We start from the raw sequence: 23,867 nt of genomic DNA, 5'->3' as shown, positions 1-23,867 counted from the left end.
GATGAAGTGAGATAAGCATGCAATCTTTGCAATAACATTTCTTGGAACGCATCGTTTGACGCCTTGAATATGAAAGGATAGGCAAGCCGAGAAACGTTTCGGTAACACGCGTAACGGTATTTCAGGCGCTGTAAACTGTAACAGCTGCGTGGTACATGTTACATTAGCAACAGTCGTGCTGTTCCGTCTATCTCAACTTGAGAGATAAAAACGACGCATTATCCAAGGTCGCAGAGTCGTCGATCCGGCAATAGACCGCGTTGCCTCCGTGTCTCGCGTGCTTCGTGTGTAAGAGGATATGAACCGGAGTGTTTTTCGCCTCGCAGTTAGTGCCGTTTAGTTTCTCGAAAACACCAGAGTGCAGTCTCGACGATGGGTTCGCTACCGTTTCGCTCGTTGTTATTCGCAAGCATCGCGGTGCTGCTAATTTTTGCCAACGTCGAAGAAGCTCAGGCGAAGCGAATGACCAGGTGCGAAGTTGCTCTTCAGCTTCAGAGGGCCGGAATTTCGCGAACGTTCATCGGCCACTGGCTCTGCCTGATGGAAACTGTCAGCAATCTACGGACCGACCTAGTCGTTGGACCTCAGCGAGCTTCCAGCTACAGTTACGGAATATTCCAAATAACCAGCAACGGATGGTGCGCGAGAGGACGACGCGGAGGAATCTGTAACATGCGTTGCGAAGATCTTGCCAACGACAACATTTCCGACGACATTCAGTGCGCCAAGCAGATATACAATTTGCAGGGATTCAGGGCCTGGGATGCATGGACGAGGTCCTGCAAAAACAAACCCCCGTCCCAGCTGCCCAACTTCGCAAACTGTCGGCGACGCTAATCGTGGGCTTTCATTCCTCGTGGTAACTATGCTGGCACTCCGTGACGCAGAGAAGTAGAAAAAAGCCGAGATGTTGTAATTGAATTCTCTTCCTTCGTCGATATCAATATTTGTCGAGCATCGCTTCCGGCTCTCGTGTAATCAGGGACTTCGGATTATCAGAGCCCAGATGAGATCTTCGCAAGCGTGGAAGCTGATCCGCTGGCTTCCTGCTTATCCCAAGTCCTGGAGTAACTCGTACCGGAAATGTAATTACCGCTGACTATCGTAGAGCTGATTGGACGTAGCCGGTGTCGCGGAGGCCGTTCTGCCAATCACATCTTCCGGGTTCAATTGTACCCGGTCTACTTGATTTCCGCAGACTTATGCCATGCAAGGTGAACTCTTCTCTGAGAAAGAAAGAGAGAGAATTCGATGTCATTCCCAAATTACAATTCGCAGATTTTGTGTTCGGTGTAACACAGTTCATCGTTTCCTTGCACGTTCTATAATACAAGTGATCTTTTTTTGTATTTTCCTTTAGAGTAAGCGAATTGCGTTTTGTGAAACTTGTCCAACGATCTGAAACTATGAAACTGTCGTACCTATCCCCGCTAAAATGAAAATACAATTTGAATATGTGTGATACATTTCCTCATAGTTTCTTATTTCTGTTTTACGGAGTGAAGATATTTACGTATTCGCGATTTACTATCTTTTTCCGTGATCCTAAAATATAAGCCAGTTTGAAATATTAATATGTTGGGTACGTCATTTTTGAATCTCTTGAACGAAAAATTACAATATATTGATATACTCAACTATCCAAGTACCTAGGTATATATATTTTATAAATATCGTAACTATACGTTGTTGTTTGGAATAAAATTAACCTGATAGAGATTCATTTTTATCAAAAGTAACGTAAATTATTGTTGCAATAATTTATGCGCTATACTTGTAGAATTAGCGTGTATAGTACATTTATTACACGTAAATGCTTTTAAGTTTATCTCCCTTTATATTTTGGATATGAAATTGTACGTATATAGCCTAATGATATAATGTATGCGTGAGACGACATGTTACACGTTATTGTTTTTCTGGCAAGCGAACATAAATCTCATTAAACATACGCATTAAATCTGGTATTCCCCTCCAGTTATCGCAAATTATATACTATATAGACTATAGCAAACTACGACGCTGAGAATATGAGATAAACTGATTATATTTACACAGAATACATAACGAGGGGCAAAAACCGCAAAAAATAGTGCTAGTTTTTTACACAAGGCACGATATATCACATTTATAACATATAAACTATAAAATTAAACGTTATTCATATTATATGTGAGTGAATATTTTATATCAATTCAGTATTTTGGTTCCGACTCATTTGGTACACAGTTTTTCGGAAATATACATATAACAGCAAAGCGCACAGCATTTATTTTATCTTCACACGGTTTTCTAATTTTATGACTGTTCAAAATAGTCAATTTCGGCAATGAAATCGATGTACCTACATTCACACATGCGAGCATCGAGAGTTTGTGGGCATGTAATGAACCAGAGAAATTGTAAAGTGTTTTAAATATAAATGCAGTTATTTAGCCAGCTATTTGCACCTCACACGAGTGTTAGTTACAGTTTCATTGTTTAATACCAAAAAATTGGTACACTTCCGATTTATTATTCGAAACGAGTTGCGCATATCTTGAAAATACATTTGCACAGGGGTTTTATGCGGTTAGAAAAATATATACGCATATTCAGCACAGTGTACAATACACTTCGAATACTTATTCAGAACCATTTTGATACGAATTTTTCCGTCAACCAGTTTTCAATGCATCGACTTATAGAGAAGAGAGTCATTGTGTGAATCACGATAATAATTCGTTCCCTAAAAACTAATTCGTTCACGCGCATTGAATCAGTTTTGTTATTTACTTTTATAAACTCGTTGTTTCTAGGACTTGATTAATATAAAAACGGTCTCGTTACGCCGACCGTACGTTTAAAAAAATTTTTGGTACCGCTAATACGATTGAATCGGTATTGCCGACTTTCTGCACTTTGGTGCACGATTACGCGGAGTAATTTTAATTTTCAAGAATGGAAATATCGTCCTATAACTCGTTCCGGGATCACAGGTGGAGGCTGCTTAACTTTAACCCTGCCCTGACGCATCATGAGGTTTTGATTATCAGGCAGCCGGAGTGCTCGTCCGTGTGCGCAATGCCTTTGCGTATCTCAAGTATTCAGGATGGCCGTAAATCGTATCGGCCAGTTGATTCAACCCGGCGTAAGTGTCGGCTCTGGATCCTTCGCACATCGTAAGCTGAGGTCCCGAGAGGCTAGGATCACATTCGACGTCGTGGAAGACATGGACGAGGTGCGGATCAACGGCTCTGAAGGTCGTCAGGTTCGAGCGAACCGCCTTCTCGAAAAGATCGACGTCCTCCTTTCCCCACCCTTGAATCGATAGGTCGAAACCACCGACGAGCCGGAAATCCTTTTTGTAAAGGGACGCTATGCCGAAGCCGTATTCTCGCCAGTAGCCGTTCGAATTTGTGATCAGATCGTTCTCCCGGAGTTTACCGTCAGCGTAGACAATCTTAGGATCGAATTGGCTGAATACTATCGGAAAGTACACTTGTCTGTTCATAATCGTGTTCAGCCGTATTCTGCGAAGGGCTGAACTCGTGAAGACGATGTCCACGTCGACGAAGAACAGGAGATCGTCGTCCTTGTGCCTGGATACACCGATCTCCAGAGCTACCGCTCTCGAAAAGTTTTTGTACGATGGAACGACGGCGATCACTGCACTCGGATACTTATATTTTAGGTTATTAACTAGAGATGTAGACTCGTTGAAGGACCCTTCAACCCTGTGCGGGAACAGGATTATCGTCAGTTCCGTCCTTTCGCCTTTACCCACCAAACAAACGTCTTCGTAAACACTGATAAACCTCCGAAACGTCGCGAGGCGTCCGGACAGCGGGAGAATGAAATGGATCACTTTACTCTCGATGGGGTCGAAGCTTTCTTTCGCATTGAAGTTCATACTCAAAAAACTATTCCGCAAGACGCTCTGGATGGAGTTCGCTTCCCGGTCACGGTGCGTCTTCGATTCAGCTTCAACTCCGTCGACCACCTCTCGTATTTCCAAACCTGAAACATGAGATCGTTAAGCGTCGAACGATTTCCGGAGCCAAGTTACCTTCGTTTGACACGCTTTATCGGCTTAGTGCACGGCCTTGAATCGATTAACCGCCCGTCTTTGGGACCCGACAAAGCAATGCGCCGCCAGCCAGTTCCGACGATGCACACGGCATCCGCAAAATACGAACCTGTAAAGTGCTGGTGGACGTAGACGTGTCTGCGAACCGGAAGCGTTACTTTTCTTCCACGGTACTTGCGGTATACAAGTAGAATATCGAGAACCGTATCCGCGCCATAAGCGTCGACTCTCCTGTACCCGTAGAGAATCGAACGTTCCTCTACAACTCGGCCCCTCTGCCTCGAGCAGGCGTTTATGGAGGCCATCACCTCCCTGGTTATGTCCTCCAGGCCCTCCTTGACGTCGCTGTGGATTCTTCGCCGAGGATTGGCATCAGTCAGACTGTACTCGGACTTCGAGAGGAAGTCCCACGGAATCACCTCGCTCGTTTTCTTCGGCCTAAACGCCCGTAGTCCAGCTGGAACACCTGTAATTCAATAAACGTCAACTACATTGCAGTTCGTAGCAGTTACGATTAATTATCAGCGTCTCTAAGGAATTATCTTGCATTGCTGTGTTTAACCATATTTTACTAGATCCAAACGATCATGCGGCGATGAATCACGGGTTTACTTTTGTTTGTACTTCGCGTTTCTTTTCAACGTGTATATTTTCTTCTATTCTCTGTTTTTCGCTCCGTCACTTCACCGTGAGAGGGTTGAAGCACGGCGGTGGACGAGCTTGCGCTTATTAAGAGAGTGTTGATTATTTCAAGGGAGAAAAGATAAGCAAACAAAGCTCGAGGGATCGCGCTTTCCGTAACAACTGCGTCTAGCTCTCCGGATGTTTGGAGCGAGTTTAGAATCGAGTCATGACTTGGTTTTATTACAATAAACATTAGCCTGAACGAACGAAGCTCCCTTTCGTCAACACGGGGGTCTGAGTAGGTATAATTATACGCAAATAGACACGTCAGAGGCCAGCGGGGAAGCGAATCTTCGAACCCTGTACGAGCGATTCGATTCCGTCCATCCCGCCGGTTCCCATGGGACGATAGTGAAATTGACCGTGACCGTTTATTCATACATTGTTCGAGAACGAAATAATGTAAATATATGAACCGGGTCGTTTGATTGGTCGAAGCAGAGCGTGTCGTGTATCGTTGCTGTTTCGCCTCTATAACTTTCAATCCAACTAGCCGCAATTATGCTAAGTGGTACGTTACACGCTCCCTGCACCATGTACTCTGATTCTGTAGTCCTGCCAATTGTTCGGTTTAATTGATTTTCGGATCGACGTAGACGTTCCAAGGGTGCCGTGGATTTGTGCCGAGAGCGCAAACGTCCTTCTGAACATTCCATAAAACATAAATTATCCATGATTGGCCGCTGTGGTTTCCAATCACAGGAAGACAGATGTGATACGAGTCCCACGAACCGTCTGATGCGCAATTCATTTTTAACAGAACATCACACAGGTTATTAAGATATGCCCACAAGTGGGCTTATCTCAGACATTCCAGGCGTATTTGTTATATTCGTTAACCAATCGTCCACAGCTTGCACTCCACTTACGATACGCGCGCATAGCCAATGCGATTTGAATCTTGTATACCAGAATCGTTTCGAGGATAAAACTTACCCAGGACCTTGTTGTCCCCGAGGTACTGATCGCTACCTGGTTTTTCAGGAAACAGAGGAACGTTTTTTGATAAACTGTATTCCTGGATTTTCTCACGATCCACGTGAAGCTCCGCCATCATCGACTGTATGTCTCTGTGCAGCTGAACCTTCAGGTGTTGCAGTTCTTGTATGCGTAGACCCTGTGTAAGTGGAGGATGAAATTATCATCGACGATGAGCGGCAGAAAAAGCGTGTTGTGAAAACAAAAAACTCTCCGACTGTGCTTGGGATAGTGATAGACGATAAGACGGAAATTGGAACGGTCAAAGGGTGAAGGATATATTGTTCAAAGACGGGGTAAATCCATAGTGTGTATAGCTTCAAACGAACCGCAACACCAACGACCATGAATAGATGAAAAGACTGATGCAGAGCGAAGGCGAAACTTACCCTCATATAATTGTGAAGTCTGTACATGTACGGCGGACTTTTTACCGGATGTAGAGTAATCGCTCTGTGAACCTCTTTGCGTTTCAGATTACCGGTGAAGGCTTGATCCCCGCTACTGTTGTGATAGAGAATAGACTGCATCTGCAACACGAGCCATCACAGAAACCACCAGCATTACAACAGTCAAGATTAACGGCGCACGGTGAAATTTTAACGTCAATTCAATGCCGCGAAATCGTGTGAAATGTCAGAAAAGGTAAATCGAAAAAAAAAAAAAAATCTGAATCTCGAACCTTATGGACTGAATCGTAAAGTTCGTATCTACATGCTAATTTTGTAGCCTCAGGTACATTTGTTCGCATTCGTCGCATGTGACGCATCCGGAACTGTTCCTACCTCTGAACATCCCTGCGGTGTAAAACAGATGGTAATTAATATTCCCTCGTTTTCGTTCATCGCTGATGACGTATGATTTACAATACTGCGTTATTTTTCTACAGCAATCATATAATTTTTTGGTCACCAAGAATGACGTTAAGACAAAAGTAAAAATCTGTATGAGTTATATTTTTTTTTTTTTCAAGAACATTCTCGCATCTCGAGAAAATTTTATACTTCTCTGTTTCACTGTATTACATATAACATCAGTTACTCTCTAAGAACACGCACGTTGAGCCTTGGATGGAGTATCTTCTTATGTAAAACGGGGCTGAGTTACTTTCGCTTAGCGTCAATCAGCAATCCCGAGTTAATATATCTGGCGAGGGTTTATTAGCCTGAAGGCAGTAATTACGGCCTTGCAAGTCGAGCGAAGCAAAACGCAGCGCGTTTGGCTGAAAGTTTTTGCCATTGAAATTTCACGTCGCTTCGCGGAGGGGAAAAATTATTTCCGAATATCGTCGAAATATGTGGAATTAGATCCCCCGTTATAACGGAGTACACGCGTAATGAAATTCGTTTCTCTTTCGCTGTTGACAGCAGATTACAGATAAGTAATTGTTGATCATCCGGTCGGCTCAAACTGGATAATTCGTCGTGTTTGACCGATGTGAGATAGGTAGGTAGGTGTTCCGGCGTAGATTATAGAGGACAACATGATTCCACTCGCATTGGGTTAGCAGGGTACAGTTCACTTGAAACTAACAACCAACATCCTATGTGTAACATAATATGCTATACGTTCTCAGTTGACTCAATGATACGCTAAATATATCTCGTACAATATTATAACAACGCATATAGATACTGCCTCCAATTGAATTATTGCTACCGTTTATGTATGCGTGCGTACTTGCCTGTCTAAAGTCGAATACAACAATGGAAATTCTTGGCTCGGAATTGAATCCCGAGTCTGCGACGTTTCCGCGATTTGATTCCAACACAATCCCTCGAAATTTTACACATGCCGGAATAACTCGAAATTTTTCCATTCAATAAGTTAACGTTTACTTTGAACAAGAAATATCAGGTTTTGCATGTAGGTATATCTCCTATAACTTCATTAGCACAAAATTATGGCTAACCGCGGAAACTGACCTCACCTGATCCACCTATTAAAAGGGCGGAAAATCTTTCGTGACTTCGACGTAAATGTGCACGAATGTTTGAAAAAGGAATGGAATTGATTGAATTAACGTTAGAAACTCGACGCCGGCTCATCCGGTATGTCATACCACTGCAGATGTGCATTACATGTGCGTAATAAGATACCGTGTCATGTGTACAGAGTCTAGCTGGCAAATAAAAAGTGCAGCGGTATTAAAGCGGGCGATGTGAGAACCCTATAACCGAGATTCGTGGTGAGGCTCGTAACGCTAAATTAGTCGTTAAGTGTTCAGAGGTGGGTAAAAGCAAACGAACCCAAGCCGTTAGGTCAGGCACGGAATTGTTTCCATAGAGATCGAGTCGCTTGGACGTCGACTCACGAAAAGGGTCCAGTTAGAGTTTGGTCTAATGAAGACGCGAATGAGACAAGTTCGTTTTATAGCCATTGTATCTTTTTTATCTTCAACCCGTCAAATATCTGTGCTATTAAAATTCCTCGACCTAAATTCTTCCCGTTTGTTTAATTTTTCGTCGCACGTGTCGCTACTTTTCAATATTATCAGAGAATAAGACAATTTAGGTATCGCTACACTTGTCGAAAAGTGCAGCACTGCCAGGTTGCAAAATATCAACACGGCTCGATCAATCATCGATCATCCAGAAAATGCGTTGAAATTTATGTAATTTTTTGGTACCAGCTGCTACCGAGCCAGACTGTTAAAATATCGTATAAATTTTAAGTTTCAGTTCGCCGAACCTACGGTATCGATTTGGAGATAAGAATATTTGTACCGATTAGAAACTGTCGCCATGATGTATTAGAGGAATGAATCCATCCAAAAATTTTTCTAGAAGTGTAAATAAGCGAATCGGAAATCTCTCTTCAGATTTTATCTCATCTTTCAAACAAGTGAGCGTATAGATTGAGGAGTTAAAGATGATTGAAAAGTCAATTTCGAAGCAAATTGAATCTAAGGGTTTGAGCTATGATTTCCTGATACAAAGCTTCAACTTTTTATCAAGACAAACACATCGTACTTGAACGTGTAACCGTCTGTTGAGAGTATAAAATTTATGAAACTTCCTGTAGTTGTATAATTACTTTTACGAAATCGTTGCCCAGACATAATATGACTCCTTTATCAAATATCGACTCGCCAAAAAACGTTTCTGACCTCAGTAATCGAGATATCAATTTCCTGTGCAAAATAAATATAAATCATGAGATACGCAAGGGGCGATTTTTACATTCACGCTGACACGTGCCTCGACAATTTTTCATCACATATACGACAGGTATTCGTCGAGGCACGTGTCGACAATCAGGCGCGCATTACGGAGACACGTCGGTGCGCAGCGCAGCGTGTATTTTGCAGATTGCACATTCGGCACTTCCTCTGGTCGAGCCGACCTCCCACGATAGAGAATGAAAAAAAATTTGCTTCGCTATACTTTTGCCTCTTTAGCCGTAGTGCCGGTCAGGCTGCTAACAAACCGACCATCGTCTTTCCCAGAGATGAGAGAGTCTTTGATACCCCGCGCTCCTCCGCCTGGATACACATGAATCAGCTAGCATGTGCAACCGGGGCCATTTTTTTTTTCTTATCTCTTTTTCCAGGAAATTTTATTAGTTAATATTTTCGGGACAGTCGGCGTCGCGTAAACTTTCTCATGTTTCAATAATAAGTATTTTTCATAGAAACAATAATTTGTCCTTACATAATCGTTCGGTGTCCGCTGGGCAATAAAAGGTTCCCGTCTACAGTTTCGCGTATAATTTTATTACCGTTGAAAGTGCGTACACGCAGAGCGAGTGACCTCAGTAAAGACGTTAGAAATAATTAAGATGACGTAGGTAGGAAAGTATGTTAAATTGGCCGAGACATCTGGCTTGTATACCATCTTGGCGGACCTCACACCAGCTTTACCCAACGAGAAATTTCTGTTTATTATTCCGCGAAGCATCCTCACCGTCTTTTTTTCAACTTTTCAACCAACCGATCATCGTTCACCAATGGAAGAGACAATTAGACCAAAAAGTTTCGATTCTTACCTCGTAGCTCCAGGTGCACGGAATGCCGGCGTACTTCTGGACGCACCTTCCAAGTTCGACGTCCTCGTGGGTGGTGTACAGATTTTTGAGGCAATATCTGATGTGCGGAACGACTCGCTTCAGGGTTTCCCTGGAGAGAACGACTCCCGGCCCGCCCATGCAGAAGTTTTCATCGTACTCGAGGGAGAGGAGTCCGAACTCTTCGGAGTTCCCTCTTCCCGCCTGTCCGATGTACCTTGGTAGTCTCGAGTCTACGGACCTGAGCAGCTTCTCGAGACGATCGGACCTGACGTAGACGTCGTCGTCGGCCCTTAGGAACCACTCGAACTTGTCGCCGAAGTGCTGCCACATGTACTGCAGCATCAGGAAGGACTTCTTCTGGGGAGGATAGCTGTCGTCGACGTTGGGAAGCGCGACGAGTGGAAGGTCGGGGCAGTTGTCCGGAGCGGTCGAGGTCTCCGATGAAAAGAAGGCGATTTTACCGGGCAGCTCCGATCCCCAGGTTTCGAAAACCGCCTTGGCTCTGGTGTCGAGGTACTTCCGGGCGGTCATCACCCCGACGAAGAGCAGATTCGTTGCACTGTTACTGACGTTGTCCTCCTTCGGGAGTTTCACTATGTCCATCGGTTCCAGCTTCGCCCGGTAATCCAAGGTGACGCGTTGATGATGGCGGCTCGGTGCTCCGGGGCAGAACGAGTCGTTCGAGGGTCGGACCTTGTCCAGTGGTATCACCAGCCGGAAATTAGCGACGAGAAAACCTCCGACGAAGCCCAGAACCAGGCCGAGCAGGGCGCTCCGTGGACCCCGCTTCTTTCGCATTGCCGGGTCAGCCGTCACCTCTCCGATTGACATCTCCGCGACTTTTGGCGGCTCCCGGCTCCTGCGGACTTCGGCATCGTTCTCGGACCGCTCCAGAACAAGGACTTCCTCATCGTTCGGCGCCCTCGCCGAGCACTCGAACCACCCACGGCGGCCTCAACGCCGGACGAAGCTGCGAGAAATCGAGACTCGCCGAGTCCCACTTTCGACTCCCATATGGCCTCCAGATGGGACTCTTCCAGATTTAACGACTCCGCCTCACGGGATGTGGGACCCACAGGGCTGTTTTCGGATATTCGAGAATTTCGAATTCGCTACACCCGGCCCAAAATTACATTCCAGAGACGAGTGCTGTTGAGGTCGATCGGTGATTCAGGGTCTCGTTGTACCTCCTTTGAATCGATTCCACGGCACTCGATTTAAAGGTCGATTAGCCCCGTCGCAGATCGCTGGATCCGAACTGCCTGAAACGTAGCGAAACAAAATTTTTATTGAAAAGGGATTCGGCCTCGTAAAGTTTCGTTAGTTCTGTTGAAGCGTTGCAAGGTCACCGTTATCTTTTGCTAAGAGTATCTTACAGCCGAAATCGGATCAATCGATTCATTGTTCGCGATAAATTTGTGACCGGAATATGTAACGACAACGGACGGGTATTGAATTTGATTTGCTTAGAAATGGGCTTCTCGAACGTTCTCAAGTCTGACGATCATCTTCCTGTCGCTACGATTGGTTGATAAGAATTGTTTTTGTGAAAATTTTTGCCTCTTTTATGCGGCCTAAACAAAACTCTCTGATATTTCAAACATTTTACAGATATAACGCGGCATGGCTCGGTGTAAATTAGGGATAGTTCGGATTACTGTTTGGTAGTTGGGACTACTAATTATACATCCTTTACACGTGCGCACCAGCTAAGACCCGAAGTGTTAATAGGTAACCATGTTTATACAAGCATCTATTCCAACGTGGACTGGCAGATAGAAGCGTAAATACGCGAGCACGGAGATTTTTTCACTTTCAAGGAACCGAGCCGTTAAAAATACTTCAAAGAATAATGCGAATAATTTTTTCTACGGTTCAGGTTTCCACGTAACGATTACGCTTCAAGGTTCGATTAATTTCACGTCACTCGGTGCGCCTCGTGGTTTGATATAAGAACTGTTGTCCGGTCGTATGAAAGTACGTACATTTTAGGCACTCGCGTGATATTGCGAAATTTATAGTACTACAAAGTTCTTGGTGAAAAAAATACCCTGTAAAAAATCTACTATATAATGTAAAAAATTCCGACCCACGCGTATATGCAATGTTGATACGTTAGACGATTTTTCTTCCCCGCACCTTGGAGTTTGTAACAACAGTGCGACTCTTCATTCAAGTATAGTTTATATGAATATCGTCTTCCTGGCCTGCGATAATCAATACCGTCAACGTTCGTTAAATCCCGTCAATTAAATTGTAACTCGTTGGTTGTTCAAGTTAGATGAAGTTGAATGTGACAATTATTATGCAAGATAATAATATTATTAAAGGTTAGCCTGCAAACTGATTGCGCGTTGGCGGTGGTCTAATTTTCTCCAGTGACATCAAGTGCATAGTTTAAAGTCACCGGCTCAACTCGGCAAAAATAATAAGATGACGTGTCTGAATTGGCGTGCTAAATCATGCGATATACCTGTCCAATTATGACGAATAAAATATTCTATCCTCTCCACAGACGACTGTAGTTATTCTTGACCGTTTCCTTGTTGCGACTGGAGACTGCAAAGTAGAACCCCTTCGCACAAGGATTAACGGGAACTTTTTTTTTTTTATTGCTATGGGAACGAGAAACCGTTCGCAACGATTAGTGATTGGCAGGTCTGGATTTACAGTTCTTGACTCGGTTCAAACTTGAGCGTTTGTCAAACAATTTGAATTGCCAGAATAAAACAGGGTTGGTGTAATTATCACCGGGCGAGATAGGTTTGATATATATTTTTGACGTAATATTTGTCGTAATACGAGACAGTATTTTTATCGCTCCCTTATGTAACCGCATCTTACCTGAAGCGATAAGTTTAGGGAATGTATTTACAATTAAGTTACAGGTATAATAACGTTCTTGCTCAGCGGTAAACTGACTGAAAAGAAATAAAAAAAAGTTCAACACAGTAGATGCGCGTATGATGTAAGAAACGTTTCGCACCTTGCGTCGTATCGGGTTCAAGATTGACTAGTTTACGTTGAAGGCGTACTTCCAAGTGTGATTCTATCAATGTTTATACCCGGGACTAAGTACGGTTGTAACGAAAGGTGGAAATTTCTAATCTATAAAACATTTATCAAAGCAAAGAAGAAACTTGTAATTCTTAGTTCAAAAAAAAAAAAAAAAAAAAATTAAGTTCACGTTGTTTACTTTATTGTACGTCAGAGATAGTTGAGTAATACGATTCACCGTGGTGTCTTTTTGTCTGATCAATTTCATTTCGTTGAGTTCAACTAAAAACCGGTTATACTACAGCGCCTATTTTCACGGTTAGAAACACGTTTCGTATACCTGTAATACACACACGTGCATTTAGAGTCAGTCGGGACTCGAATTCGCCAGTCGGAATCCAAATCAACGCTACACTACCCGCAGATGCTTAGTGGGAGTTCTAACTTGTCAGGTTCTCCTATTACTCATTCCACCAATAACGGTATTGAATTATTCTACGGCGTTACAATCGTTTGATCCAAATACAGAAACTCACCACGAAAAATTTGTCCCTCCAGTGATCAAAAAACGAAGGTGACATCCTGGGGTGGAAAGTACGCGGTATCACTTCACTTTGCCTTTTACAAAAAAAATAAATAAATAAATAAATAAATAAAAAGCAAAAAAAACTGGCCGTTTGGTTTTCACTACCGATACAATACAAAATCAAAAATTGATTTTATTCCCGTGGGACAAAACTGAATTGATAAAACGATCAAAGACGAGACAACAAGAGATCGGGAGAACCGGTTCTTCCGATTCGAGCGCTGTTGCTATCCGCCGAACTAATCGGACGTACAAATTAGCGAATGACCGGCTTATTTAAAGCCCGACTAAACGGCAACTAACCGCTGACGCAGGTGCCTTCAAAAGTCACGAATTAGTCGAGGGCACGGCCTGATCGGAAGACGGAACACGCTGCGAGTCAGGAGCCGGAGCGACGACTGAACTGTCGACCGTCGAGGCGAAGAGCGAACACGACGGACGCAGCCGGCACACACTGACGTAATAAAACGCGTAAGTCTCGCCCTAAGACCGCTCCGCGAGGAAACTGCGGTGACAAACGTCTCCGTGAGCTCGGACAATCGTGCCTAGCTGACTGCGAGGCTCGGATCCCCCTTATCGTCCTCGACGAGCCCCCGAGCTTTTCAGCTATTCGCGTCGGGGGTTCGGAGTACCTTGGAATAGGTACACCGACTGCCTGGCGCCTCCCCTTAACTTCCGGTTTCACGCGACGCTCATACTGCTAGTCTAGTCGTTCGGTCCTGCAGGAAATCCCAAGCCGTAAATTGCCGGAAGCGGAAGATTTTCCTTTCTTTTTAATACATGCTTTCTGTACTCTGCCTCGTTAATACCGATAGCGCTGTGCGTGATGGGAAATTTTTGTTCATGCTTCTGCCGCTGCTTACTTTCGGATAATGGTCGTGCTATCGAAATACCTGTGTAATAACTTATCAAATTTCTGGGACGTTGGACAAGAGATAAGACTTATTGACTCGCGTTATTTCCTATCTTTTTTCCTCTGGTTTAGTAAAGTAGAGACTTTTCTGACCAATGGCTACGCTAGAGTAGAAAAAAAAGAGAAAAAAAATTCGGCAATCTCGCTCGAACTACGATCACTTCGTTGAAAATAAAAAAAACCTCGCATTACTCTCGAACAATATGTGTAACAAATCTCAAAAAATGAACGTCATTGTCATGGTCCGTGATTAAATAGAGATCCGTGACATAAACCGAGGTCGCTTTACCGTATGAGAAACGCGTAATTTTTATCAACTTAGACATTTTGGTAGACTTCAAAGCACAGTGAATTATTTCTCTTACCTGAACAATGTAACTACAATAAAAACGATCGGAGGTTTTCAGAATCACATTTTCCAATCAAAATCGTTGCCTGATGTCGGCCCCGCTATTAGATCGTCTTATTTTTAGAACAACGTGGGAATCTATTTATGTAGTTGGACAAGAATAATGCCTCATCCGATTGCGCTCGAGTAATAAACCTATAAGACAAAGTCAAATTTTGCTGAGACATTTAGTGAACCCATGTATTTTCAAGCTAGAATACCAACGCAAAGCTCCGAATGGATTTCGGGAAGTCCGGATGTAACAATAAAAAAGAATTGCTGCTGCTATGTATATGTGTCCGAGTTATTCAACCGTTTTCAAGGTTCTTTCTTCCGTGGTATTTGACCTGCTTCTTTATCTTACAGCCTAATCTCCTTTTCACCCACTCAATAAATATATACACAAGAAAATTTTACTGCCTAGATAATAGGAATAACGACACGTGATTTGCCGCGGCTTGAACCTATTTCATTCACTCTTTCAAACGAAGAATACGTCGATGTCAATTTAATTGCGGCTGGACACGGGGCGTATTTTTCGTAGTTATTCAACCGTGGATGATCAGCTGTGAATTACTAAAATTTTTATCCAGATACTTACGATCGCATTACCATTCGTGTTAACGGTAATTACTTTTTTATTCCAAGTATAGCTCCGAGTTTGAAAAATTACCAAAATGTAATCACGTAGCAAAGAGCTGAATCATCCAGATCACTTCTCACGTTTCAGCAAGTTGATTTGGTCAATAAACTGCAGTTACCGGTAAAGTATATAAGCCAGTATCAGCCGGTTTGCGATTAACCCGTGTCACACAGTGTCGACGGGGAAGAATTCCCGCTAACTTTTGCTCCGGTCCAAAGTTTTCGTTTTAAATAACAGTAAACCGCGCACTGTACGTTCTTCATTCGGGTCTTGATCGGTCTTTAGTTTCGGATTTGGTATTATCGTAAAAACTTGACTCAGGTAATAATTCGAAGTGGTCGCCATGCGGCCAGTTATCGGCTTTATCTCTGCACGAACTCGTCCACGACAAGCAACACACGGAGCTTCTAGATGGTAACGAGGTGGCTGACAATGAGCCTTGCGGTTTATCCTCGATTCTAATACGGCAAATAGGTAGAAAAATTACTTAGCGGCCTTGTCCAGGCCTATGAAAAAAAACCGTAAAGCCCAGAAGCCACATGTGTTGGTTGACGTATAGTGAAGTACATGCCGGGATAAAACCAACCGTTGACCACGTAACGGCTATGGTGTATTAAGCTATTTTGGCCACATCAGTGCCGCACAGTTACCGTGATGCTACCTCGTCTTCTAGCCAAGTACATAGTTGCTACATGAGCTTAATGCTAATGAATTGAATCAGTGTACGTATATACCTGGAAAAAATAAGCTTACCGCTTAGCGAATACCGTGGGTTACGAAATTTGAACATATTCTGCGATGTAATTGAATTGATTTTCGAGAGATCATGGAACTGTGATTGACTCTTATGACTCATTCGCCGTGCAACATTGTTTGTAGAATTACACGCCACCTCGTGACAATATTGCTAAGCTTACAAAAAGAGAATGCCTAGGTTGTCGCTTCGTAAAAAGCCGGATGCGAGTCGAGTGAAATTTATGTGTCAAATTTAGCTGTAGTTACGATGCGGATTATTAAAGGAGACACACATGTTTTTTAAACTGTTTATTAAGAGAGTCCTCGGAAGCTCGTTGTTAAAGTTAGAACAGGAAACAAAACGCTTTGCGTAATTCATTGCCGTTGACTGTATCACCTGCTAACTAGTCGTTAAATCACCCAGCGATACGGCATCTCTCTAAGCGAAGGCTTAGATGTATAAAATTAACGAGCTGGATGACGGATGTACGTGAGTTACAAAATTTTAACTACAGACCAGGTGGATAATCGCAAATTTCACAACCATGCCTGCAGCGTTAACTGAACAAAACATGATTCATTGATTGTGCTTTGTAATCAGCGTTCAGTCACTCTCGCTACGATTAGGCGTACCGGTATTGAAAAAATGAAAATAAAAAAATTAGAACGGAAAGAACGAACCGAAATCTTTGATAGCGTAAAGTATTGTCAAAATGTCAAGTAAATCTGCCTATATATCATCGTTCAGAGACGCGAAAGACCTTGAATCTTCATTTGCATCTGATTAAATTGCGATTCACGCTGGTTTAGTTCCCGCGTGCTATTTGAAAATACATCGATCAGATCATATGAATTCAGGCGGCAGTATCTTTCGGCACAACGTGATACACGTGTAATTAGTTACGTCAAACAGTGAGCAAGTCTGGCATGAAAATGCGAGGCGCAAGGCCAGGTATACGATCCATACGATCTGATCTTCAGATCTGGTTACCTTCAACACCGATTTGTAACTTTGACGAGAGCTAGAGTCGGTGAAGGTGGTCATTAAACTTATTCGAACGCCGATTCTAGCAGGTAACATGTATCATAAGTACAGGTATAATACGCCACGCGCGTCAAAGAATTAGACGGTGAAAGGTATACTTTTAACGCTCGAGGTACCGCTTCACGCACGCCTGATTTTTACATGGATAAAAAAAATTATCATTCGCTCCTCATCATTCTCCCAGTCTCGTACTGGATGACAATTCGCTTTACCCTATCGCTGTTATCGGCGCGGATTTTTACTCCTCGAAAGCTGTTTAAAACGAACTAATTCAAACGTCGCTCTCCTTTACAGAGAGAAGAGTTTCGGCAATCGTAGGTTCGTGCTGTATAAAAGAAATGGCGGAATAGGTATTTCAATCGTACCGGACGCACTTGCTGTTATTCGAACTTATAAACGGATCTTTCATTGATCACGACTATTCCATTGAAAAAAACCTATTAAATCGAGCTTAATAGTCGTAGACGTCATTGTAACGTTCTAAATAAATAAAATTTTTCTAAACATATATTTTACAGGGATGAGAATGCACGGCTATAACAGTAAAACGTGTCAAGCGAATTAGTTCCCAATTTTTCCAAACCAGTAGGGATTTAATTCGTGATTGAAACGAAGGAGAGTGCATGCATCAATTCACTTTTCGGTGAATCGGACGATTGTTCTTACAAGTCAAATTTGAGATCGTTTGTCCTAGTTGATGTTTCGTAAATAACGCGTGATCATTTATTCCAAATAAGCCTTTCTTCTCAGTGAGTGAATACATGCACGTTATTACGCATACGTGTAGGTATAATATTCGCTTTATCACCGGCACGCAGCTGTTACGATGTACCAGATGTACGCTCAGGTTGTTTGCCATAATTACGTACTGGATGCAACGGGTTAGTTGTTCCAACTACGAACCATACATTGTATACTCGTGTCTACGGTACGGTGGAATATTCCTGAATATTTTTATTTCTTTTGTCATTTTATTCGTACGTGCGAATCCGTTTATACCGTTACCGGTTTAATCTACTGTCGGATACTTGAATATAAATTATACGATATAACGGACAAAAGATTTTCGGGGAATTGACAATTTTTAAAAAAGATAGCAATCACGTCCATGTTTTAATTTGCGGAATTGCGTGATCGAGACCGTAGACGAGAGTAATACGGCGAAACGATTAGATAGAAAACACTCGCAGGACCCCTTTGCACAATAAATAATTGTTCGTGTACTCACAAGTAATTCCCTTGTTATACGCACTTGCGTGGCATCCAATTGTATAAAATTTCACATGCCACCGTGCGATGCGAAGGTTGAACGCGATATACATCAACATTCCCCTCATGATCCTCTTCTTACATCGGTAGTCGACGGGGGCAATTAAAAACTGAAAAATTGACCACTTCGCAAAAGTTTCATGGTAATTGTCACGCGGGCACGATTCGGGCTTTCCGATAGGTGGTCGAAACTCGGAGGAGAAGATGAAGCACTTGGAAACACCTCGAGACTGCCTGCGAGATGTACCGTTCGAATCGCACTCGAGAACACGATTATATTACATCCTTATATTCCTTATTGAAGTAAAGCTCACGGAGTCGAGCTTACGTCGTAGGCGGCTCGATGCGTGACCTCCGTGTGTGTTGTAAGTGAAATTTCCCGGCGAGATCTTCGCCCTTAATTTTTATTCACCGATTCTCAGGCAGGTCTACGGAATTCGAAACTTGGGAACCGGCAGCCGGGAATCCTCCAGCAGGCCCACGGACTACCTGGGCACACTCGTCATGCGTTGGCTGATCCCGAGTCTCGACTCTTGGAGGCCTGCGACCCCGACGTTGGGCTTCATCTACCCGGCCAAGCCTCTCGGCGAGTTCGTCCTGCCTGCTGCCTACTTGCCTGTCTGCTTCTTCCTTGGCTACGCTGTGCTCGCCTAGAGTTCCTACGACGATAAAACCACGTCTGAATCGTGGCAGGCACCGGCGAGACGTATTTTGTGGAACTCGGTTCTTGCGCTTTAAGGATGAGTCGGCTGGACCGTCCGAATCAAAAGTTAGGAAATAGGAATAAACCGGCGGAAAGAAAATCTCCGGCAGTGTTATTATTTTCCGAAAATGACAGTGAACGCGAATTAAACGAGATATCTCTTCCATGGGGTGGAAGCGAATATGGGCAATCATTTTTTTTTCGAGTTGTTTAGTCACGTTTTAGTTTGTGTTATTCGAATTTGTTCAGATTCAATTATGTTACAATAATTTATGGTGCATAATTTTGCCGGAGACTTTTGTTAGATCATTTTTTTTTCACTCTTCGTAACTTGTTGCTTCGACGGTTCGGTCGTACCGAAGTCTTTGGTTGCACTTAATACTCGGTGTAATGAGAGTGATATACCGTGTGATATTTGTATACTTCGATTACTTACTAACGAAGTCGTAATCGATTTAAGTTTCCTAGACCAGCGATATATTGTCGCGAAGGTTTTGCAGACGTTGTTCAATCGTGGTAATCCACTTGCACGAAATTGCATGAACTCTGCAGCACCGTGCCTTTTCATTGATTATATACGAAAATCTCGAATGCAACATTGAAAGCTTCAAATATTCCGATCTCTAAACTGGTTTTTTGGAATCGAAAATCGTAAAGTCCATCTTGCGTTTATTTTTTTGAAGGGGAACTTGTCATTGTCAACAGTGTTAATCGTGTAGAATTTTGATTAAGGTCTATCTTCACCTTCAAACATTAAACCCATACATACATACATTAGTTTATTGCATAAATTTTCCTTCTCGGGAACATAGGTTACACATTAAAATATACTGTGCGCATTGAATCGGAAATAATTTATGTAGAAGCCGATCGTGATTTGATGTTGCGGGAATATTTCGTTTCAGACATTTTCTGGTTAAGATGTGAACACGGTTTTTTTCCTGATATATTTTCCATTATCCATATGTTTTTGTAAGTATAATATGATCCTTTCGCGATATGCTAACATTTAACGTCGAGTGACCAAACTGTACCAGAGCTTGCATACGTGCATAAACTACACTTATGTAAAACTTTGTTGGCTGTCAAAGTGGAGGATTGTGGTTTATTTTGTGGGCTTATCTGTCGTGAAAGGAATTGAACTTATCGCGATATTTCCGGTTGCCGATATCGCGCGAGGCGAAATTGGCGGCCCAGATTAACGTAGAATTTTTTCTCGTGGAAGAAAAATAGTACAAAAAATGATCGAGACTCCTCAAAATTCTGATGTCGATATCGGTTAATTTTATACGTCAGCAACGTCAAGTTGAGAGTCGCTTGGACAGATCGCGTCTCCAAGTTCGGCGGTTAACCCGGATCCGGATGTGTCACCGGTTAAGGGGGACTGGATTCCGTGCACGTCTGCTTATCCCGCAGGGTCAAAAGAAATCGCCTCGTAAAATCAAAAGATAAATCCGTTGACATGGCTGATAACAGGCCGCCCCTCATCGTCGGTTAAGAAATTTCGAATCTCCGTCATGTTGTACGGACAAATCGAATTCCCTTAGACGATTCCAGACTCGGCGTTTTATCGCAGTGCAAGCATGTGCTTCGTCCGTCTCTCACCAAGCAGGTAAACAGATGTCCCTTAAAAATCGTGAGGGTCGTCTTTCACCCCTAACGGTTGTCGCTAATGCCGAGTCGGGATGACGGGAAAGGGCGCGAGATATTGGGTGAAAAAGAAGAGGCCAAGTTTGGCTTGTGGACTCGAAGTTACATTATTATACCTACATACTACATATGAGAAAAATTTCAGTTGTGTTGGTAACTATAAAAATTGAGTAAAACAGGTATCGTTAAAAAAAAAACTGTTCGAATGTTGTCGGAATTACGAAAAACGAGGTACGCGTAACCATTTTGCGCTATTGTCGATCTTTTTTTGGTTATTGCAACGCAAAATCAGTTTGTTCGGTTTACTCTACTTTTTTAGTTGAATAAGGCTTTAATATCGATTTATTGTTGCACAAGCATTAAATTTTCGCAACAGTTACGAGAAAATATACTAACAGTGATCGTAATGAGAAAAAATAGTAACGGACACTAGACTTTCTGGTAACAGCTGGAAAACTATTTTTCATTTTCTACCTAGAACTATATTTTTCGATTGTGGTTAAAAATGAAAATAGTTAAGGACTGAGCGTGACCGGAACTAAAAATTTCTCTTAGTGTGCCACAAGTTGTAGAATTTTTTCTCAATCAGAGGCTATATCAATAAATTTTTCAGCCAATATTATTGAACTACTGCAGAAACGATCGAGCATCAATTTATTATCACAATAGCCAAGGTGTGCGCGACATGGCCGTTCAAAAATGAGAAAAACTTGAGGTGTCATGCTCGAAAGAATTGGGAACAAGTGAAGCTTGTCGACGTAATCTTTTGCTTGAAAGAATCATCGCGAACATCGGCATAATCTTATAATGGTGCGAGGCCGGAAGTTCGAAGCATTATTGCATTATTCAGACAAAGAAAGGAGCTCAGGCCTGGTAATAAACGCTGATTATGGGCAAGAATTGACGAGAATCTTAACATGCGTCTATTTTGCCACGCGTGTTGGTTTTAATTAAAGACTTCGCACCGTATGATTCCTTGGCTGTGTGATGATGAGTTTAATTGGTACCCGTGCGTCAGACGCGTAATTCATGTTTTATGTTGTACTTACGTGATGAGCTCGGCTAATACAAACTAGTTTTTTTCGCATATGGATTGTCTATTTATATGCATAGTCTATCATAGATAACCGTTCGCTATATACATATATATATATATATATATATATATCGAATGTCTGTACGACTCCCTGGGTAATCATAAACTTCTATATACCTAGTCTGATCGAAAATTTCAGATCATTTCTAAGTGTGAAATAATAAAATAAAAATGTTGAATCTACCTGAACGAAATCCCGCTACGCACTCAATATTACACATAATGGGAAAAAAAGCAAGTGATGGAACATTTGATCACCGTAAATGTGAATCCTGGTGAATTTAATTCTCATCCCCTGAATTCAAGCATGTAAAAATGTCTGAATAAGTATCGTAATTCATAATTGACAAAGTATCGACGTTTCTATTATATGTTGAATGTATGTACTTTCTGGTCGTATTTTAAATTGTACAACTCGGCACATGTTACTTGAATTAAACTATGAACAAATTATTACATTTTGATTTATTAGTAGGTGCTTCGTTCAAAAATATAGATTTTTTAAAAGTTTTATTCTACATATTTATACTAGATTACGGCGATCATCCGTTTAGCAAGTGTGAAAAAAAGGCGAAAAAAGGATGTGTCTATTAAGTCAGGAAGTAAACCGTTACAATGCTGATAAGATGCTGAAAAATAGAAGAGAAATCAATATAACGGGAAAGATTATAGCAGCCCCCTTTCTAAAGATCAAGAACTTCGCCGCAAACGTATGTAATGTGTAAAATATACCAACAAATACTCAACAGTTTAAGAGGAATTATCATTTTCATCAAGCCTAAGTATATCGTATCACGAAAGTGAATCTCGTTGACAAAGCTAATCGCACGCCTGAAAGTAATCATATCAGGGTGAAGGACTGGTTTTCTTATAAAAACTGCTATAATGATATTCGTGGCATTCTGCCGCGTTCAAAATTTCCCGCACAATCCTGGAACAAGATGGCGTCGAGCGTCGCCTCCGTGACGCCAGATCGTTGAACCCGGGCCTACGGCGCCAAGCAATATCTCTTTGTAAAAATTTTTTCATATCATTGTTTCGCGAGTATTAGAGAATGAAACATAATTAATCAGTCATAAGATAATACGGGGGGACTTTTCGTGACCAAACCGGTGCGCATCAGACGATTTATGCTGCGAATCGAGCGTTCGGGTTACTGATTTGACTTAGCGGCAGCGGAAGTGACGGGCGCCGCTTCGTTACGTTTACATTCTGTGAGTCGCGTTCATTGTGAGGAGCCATTACCCTCGTCGCGCTAGCATCGTGCCATATTCCCACACGCGCGCTAAAAGTAATAACATTTTTGTAGTTTTAAGTGTAATATTATGAGAGTGAAATCCGAAATGGACGACGATGAAAAGGGGTAAGTCTAACGATACGTTTTTAGGTCGTAATACGGTGAATATATTGCGCAAGCTAGGTTCGTCCCGATATATTAGTTCCGGACTGACTGCTGCGCGATGTGACCATTTGCGTTTCGGCAGGGCTGACGTTCAATAATCTATCAGCCCTGAAATCCGGCTATCTTCACCGCCGGGCTTTAAATATCCACAATAAAATCATTTCCTCGCCCGGAATTCCCTCCTATTTTCCAAAATCTTCAACCGCATCGGCGGCTGTGGCGTAGAATTTGCTAGCTTGGTGCGGTGTTTGATGCCGGTTCTCTCCTTCACACGGTGACCGTATCTTCGCCTCTGCATCCCCTCACCTGTCTCGCCCACCCCGGCGCCCGCCCGTCCCTAATTCACAGTCAGGCAAAACAGTATTTCTCCCGTTCTAGGTTAAAGAACTCAATGCCAAGAGACAATTTCGCCTTTTACCCGATTCGACGCTGCTGCGCGAATACGGAAAAATGTGGGATAAACCGCTCTTTCGCGTCTCGCCTGTCGGGAGGAAACCGCTTGGGTTGGTTGGCAACGCTTATTGGGCTGAATTATTACGAATCATTTCTCGACAAGAAAATCAATCTTTGGCTATTACAGCGAATGATTCGATATTAATGGTCAGTCATCGATCCGCGGCATTTCCGAAGCCCGCTTAATAAATATTTGTTTTCCTACGTTTTTTTTTTTTTTATTTTTCTCATTCTCATTTCAATCACCG

At 42.5% G+C, this 23,867-nt stretch overlaps 3 protein-coding genes across 11 annotated transcripts in view; 2 read left to right on the top strand and 1 right to left on the bottom strand.

Annotated features, from left to right (window-relative positions):
- Positions 1-184: 184 nt before the first annotated feature.
- On the top strand, positions 185-2,479 carry LOC124308137 (lysozyme-like). Its single transcript, XM_046770532.1, has one exon. The coding sequence runs from the start codon at positions 373-375 to the stop codon at positions 835-837; it is 465 nt and encodes a 154-aa protein (XP_046626488.1). The 5' UTR covers positions 185-372; the 3' UTR covers positions 838-2,479.
- On the bottom strand, positions 1,539-18,744 carry LOC124308135 (chondroitin sulfate synthase 1). Of its 3 annotated transcripts, none has more exons than XM_046770527.1 (7): positions 13,626-13,708; positions 13,273-13,354; positions 9,719-11,001; positions 6,121-6,264; positions 5,690-5,870; positions 4,179-4,535; positions 1,539-3,999 (listed from the first exon to the last, which is right to left on the bottom strand). In XM_046770527.1, exons 3-7 carry the CDS (start codon positions 10,568-10,570, stop codon positions 3,032-3,034), a joined length of 2,502 nt encoding a protein of 833 aa, XP_046626483.1. In that variant the 5' UTR covers positions 10,571-11,001; positions 13,273-13,354; positions 13,626-13,708; the 3' UTR covers positions 1,539-3,031. The 3 variants fall into 3 exon arrangements, with proteins under 3 accessions (XP_046626483.1, XP_046626486.1, XP_046626485.1); XM_046770530.1 differs by having other exon boundaries at positions 6,121-6,261; XM_046770529.1 differs by lacking the exons at positions 13,273-13,354; positions 13,626-13,708 and adding an exon at positions 18,275-18,744.
- Positions 18,745-22,986: 4,242 nt separating this feature from the next.
- LOC124307940 (heterogeneous nuclear ribonucleoprotein 27C) overlaps positions 22,987-23,867 on the top strand; it is a 33,055-nt gene continuing 32,174 nt past the window's right edge. For all 7 annotated transcript variants that reach the window (XM_046770144.1, XM_046770142.1, XM_046770147.1 and 4 more), the window contains exon 1: positions 22,987-23,127. In XM_046770144.1, the coding sequence (XP_046626100.1) occupies positions 23,090-23,127 (38 nt within the window). In that variant the 5' untranslated portion in view covers positions 22,987-23,089. The remainder of the gene's footprint in view (positions 23,128-23,867) is intronic.

The sequence above is a fragment of the Neodiprion virginianus genome, chromosome 6, assembly GCF_021901495.1.
Source record: "Neodiprion virginianus isolate iyNeoVirg1 chromosome 6, iyNeoVirg1.1, whole genome shotgun sequence".
Lineage (NCBI taxonomy): Eukaryota > Metazoa > Arthropoda > Insecta > Hymenoptera > Diprionidae > Neodiprion > Neodiprion virginianus.
The sequence above is the reverse complement of the archived record's forward strand: the minus strand, read 5'-3'. Positions and strand labels throughout refer to the sequence as shown.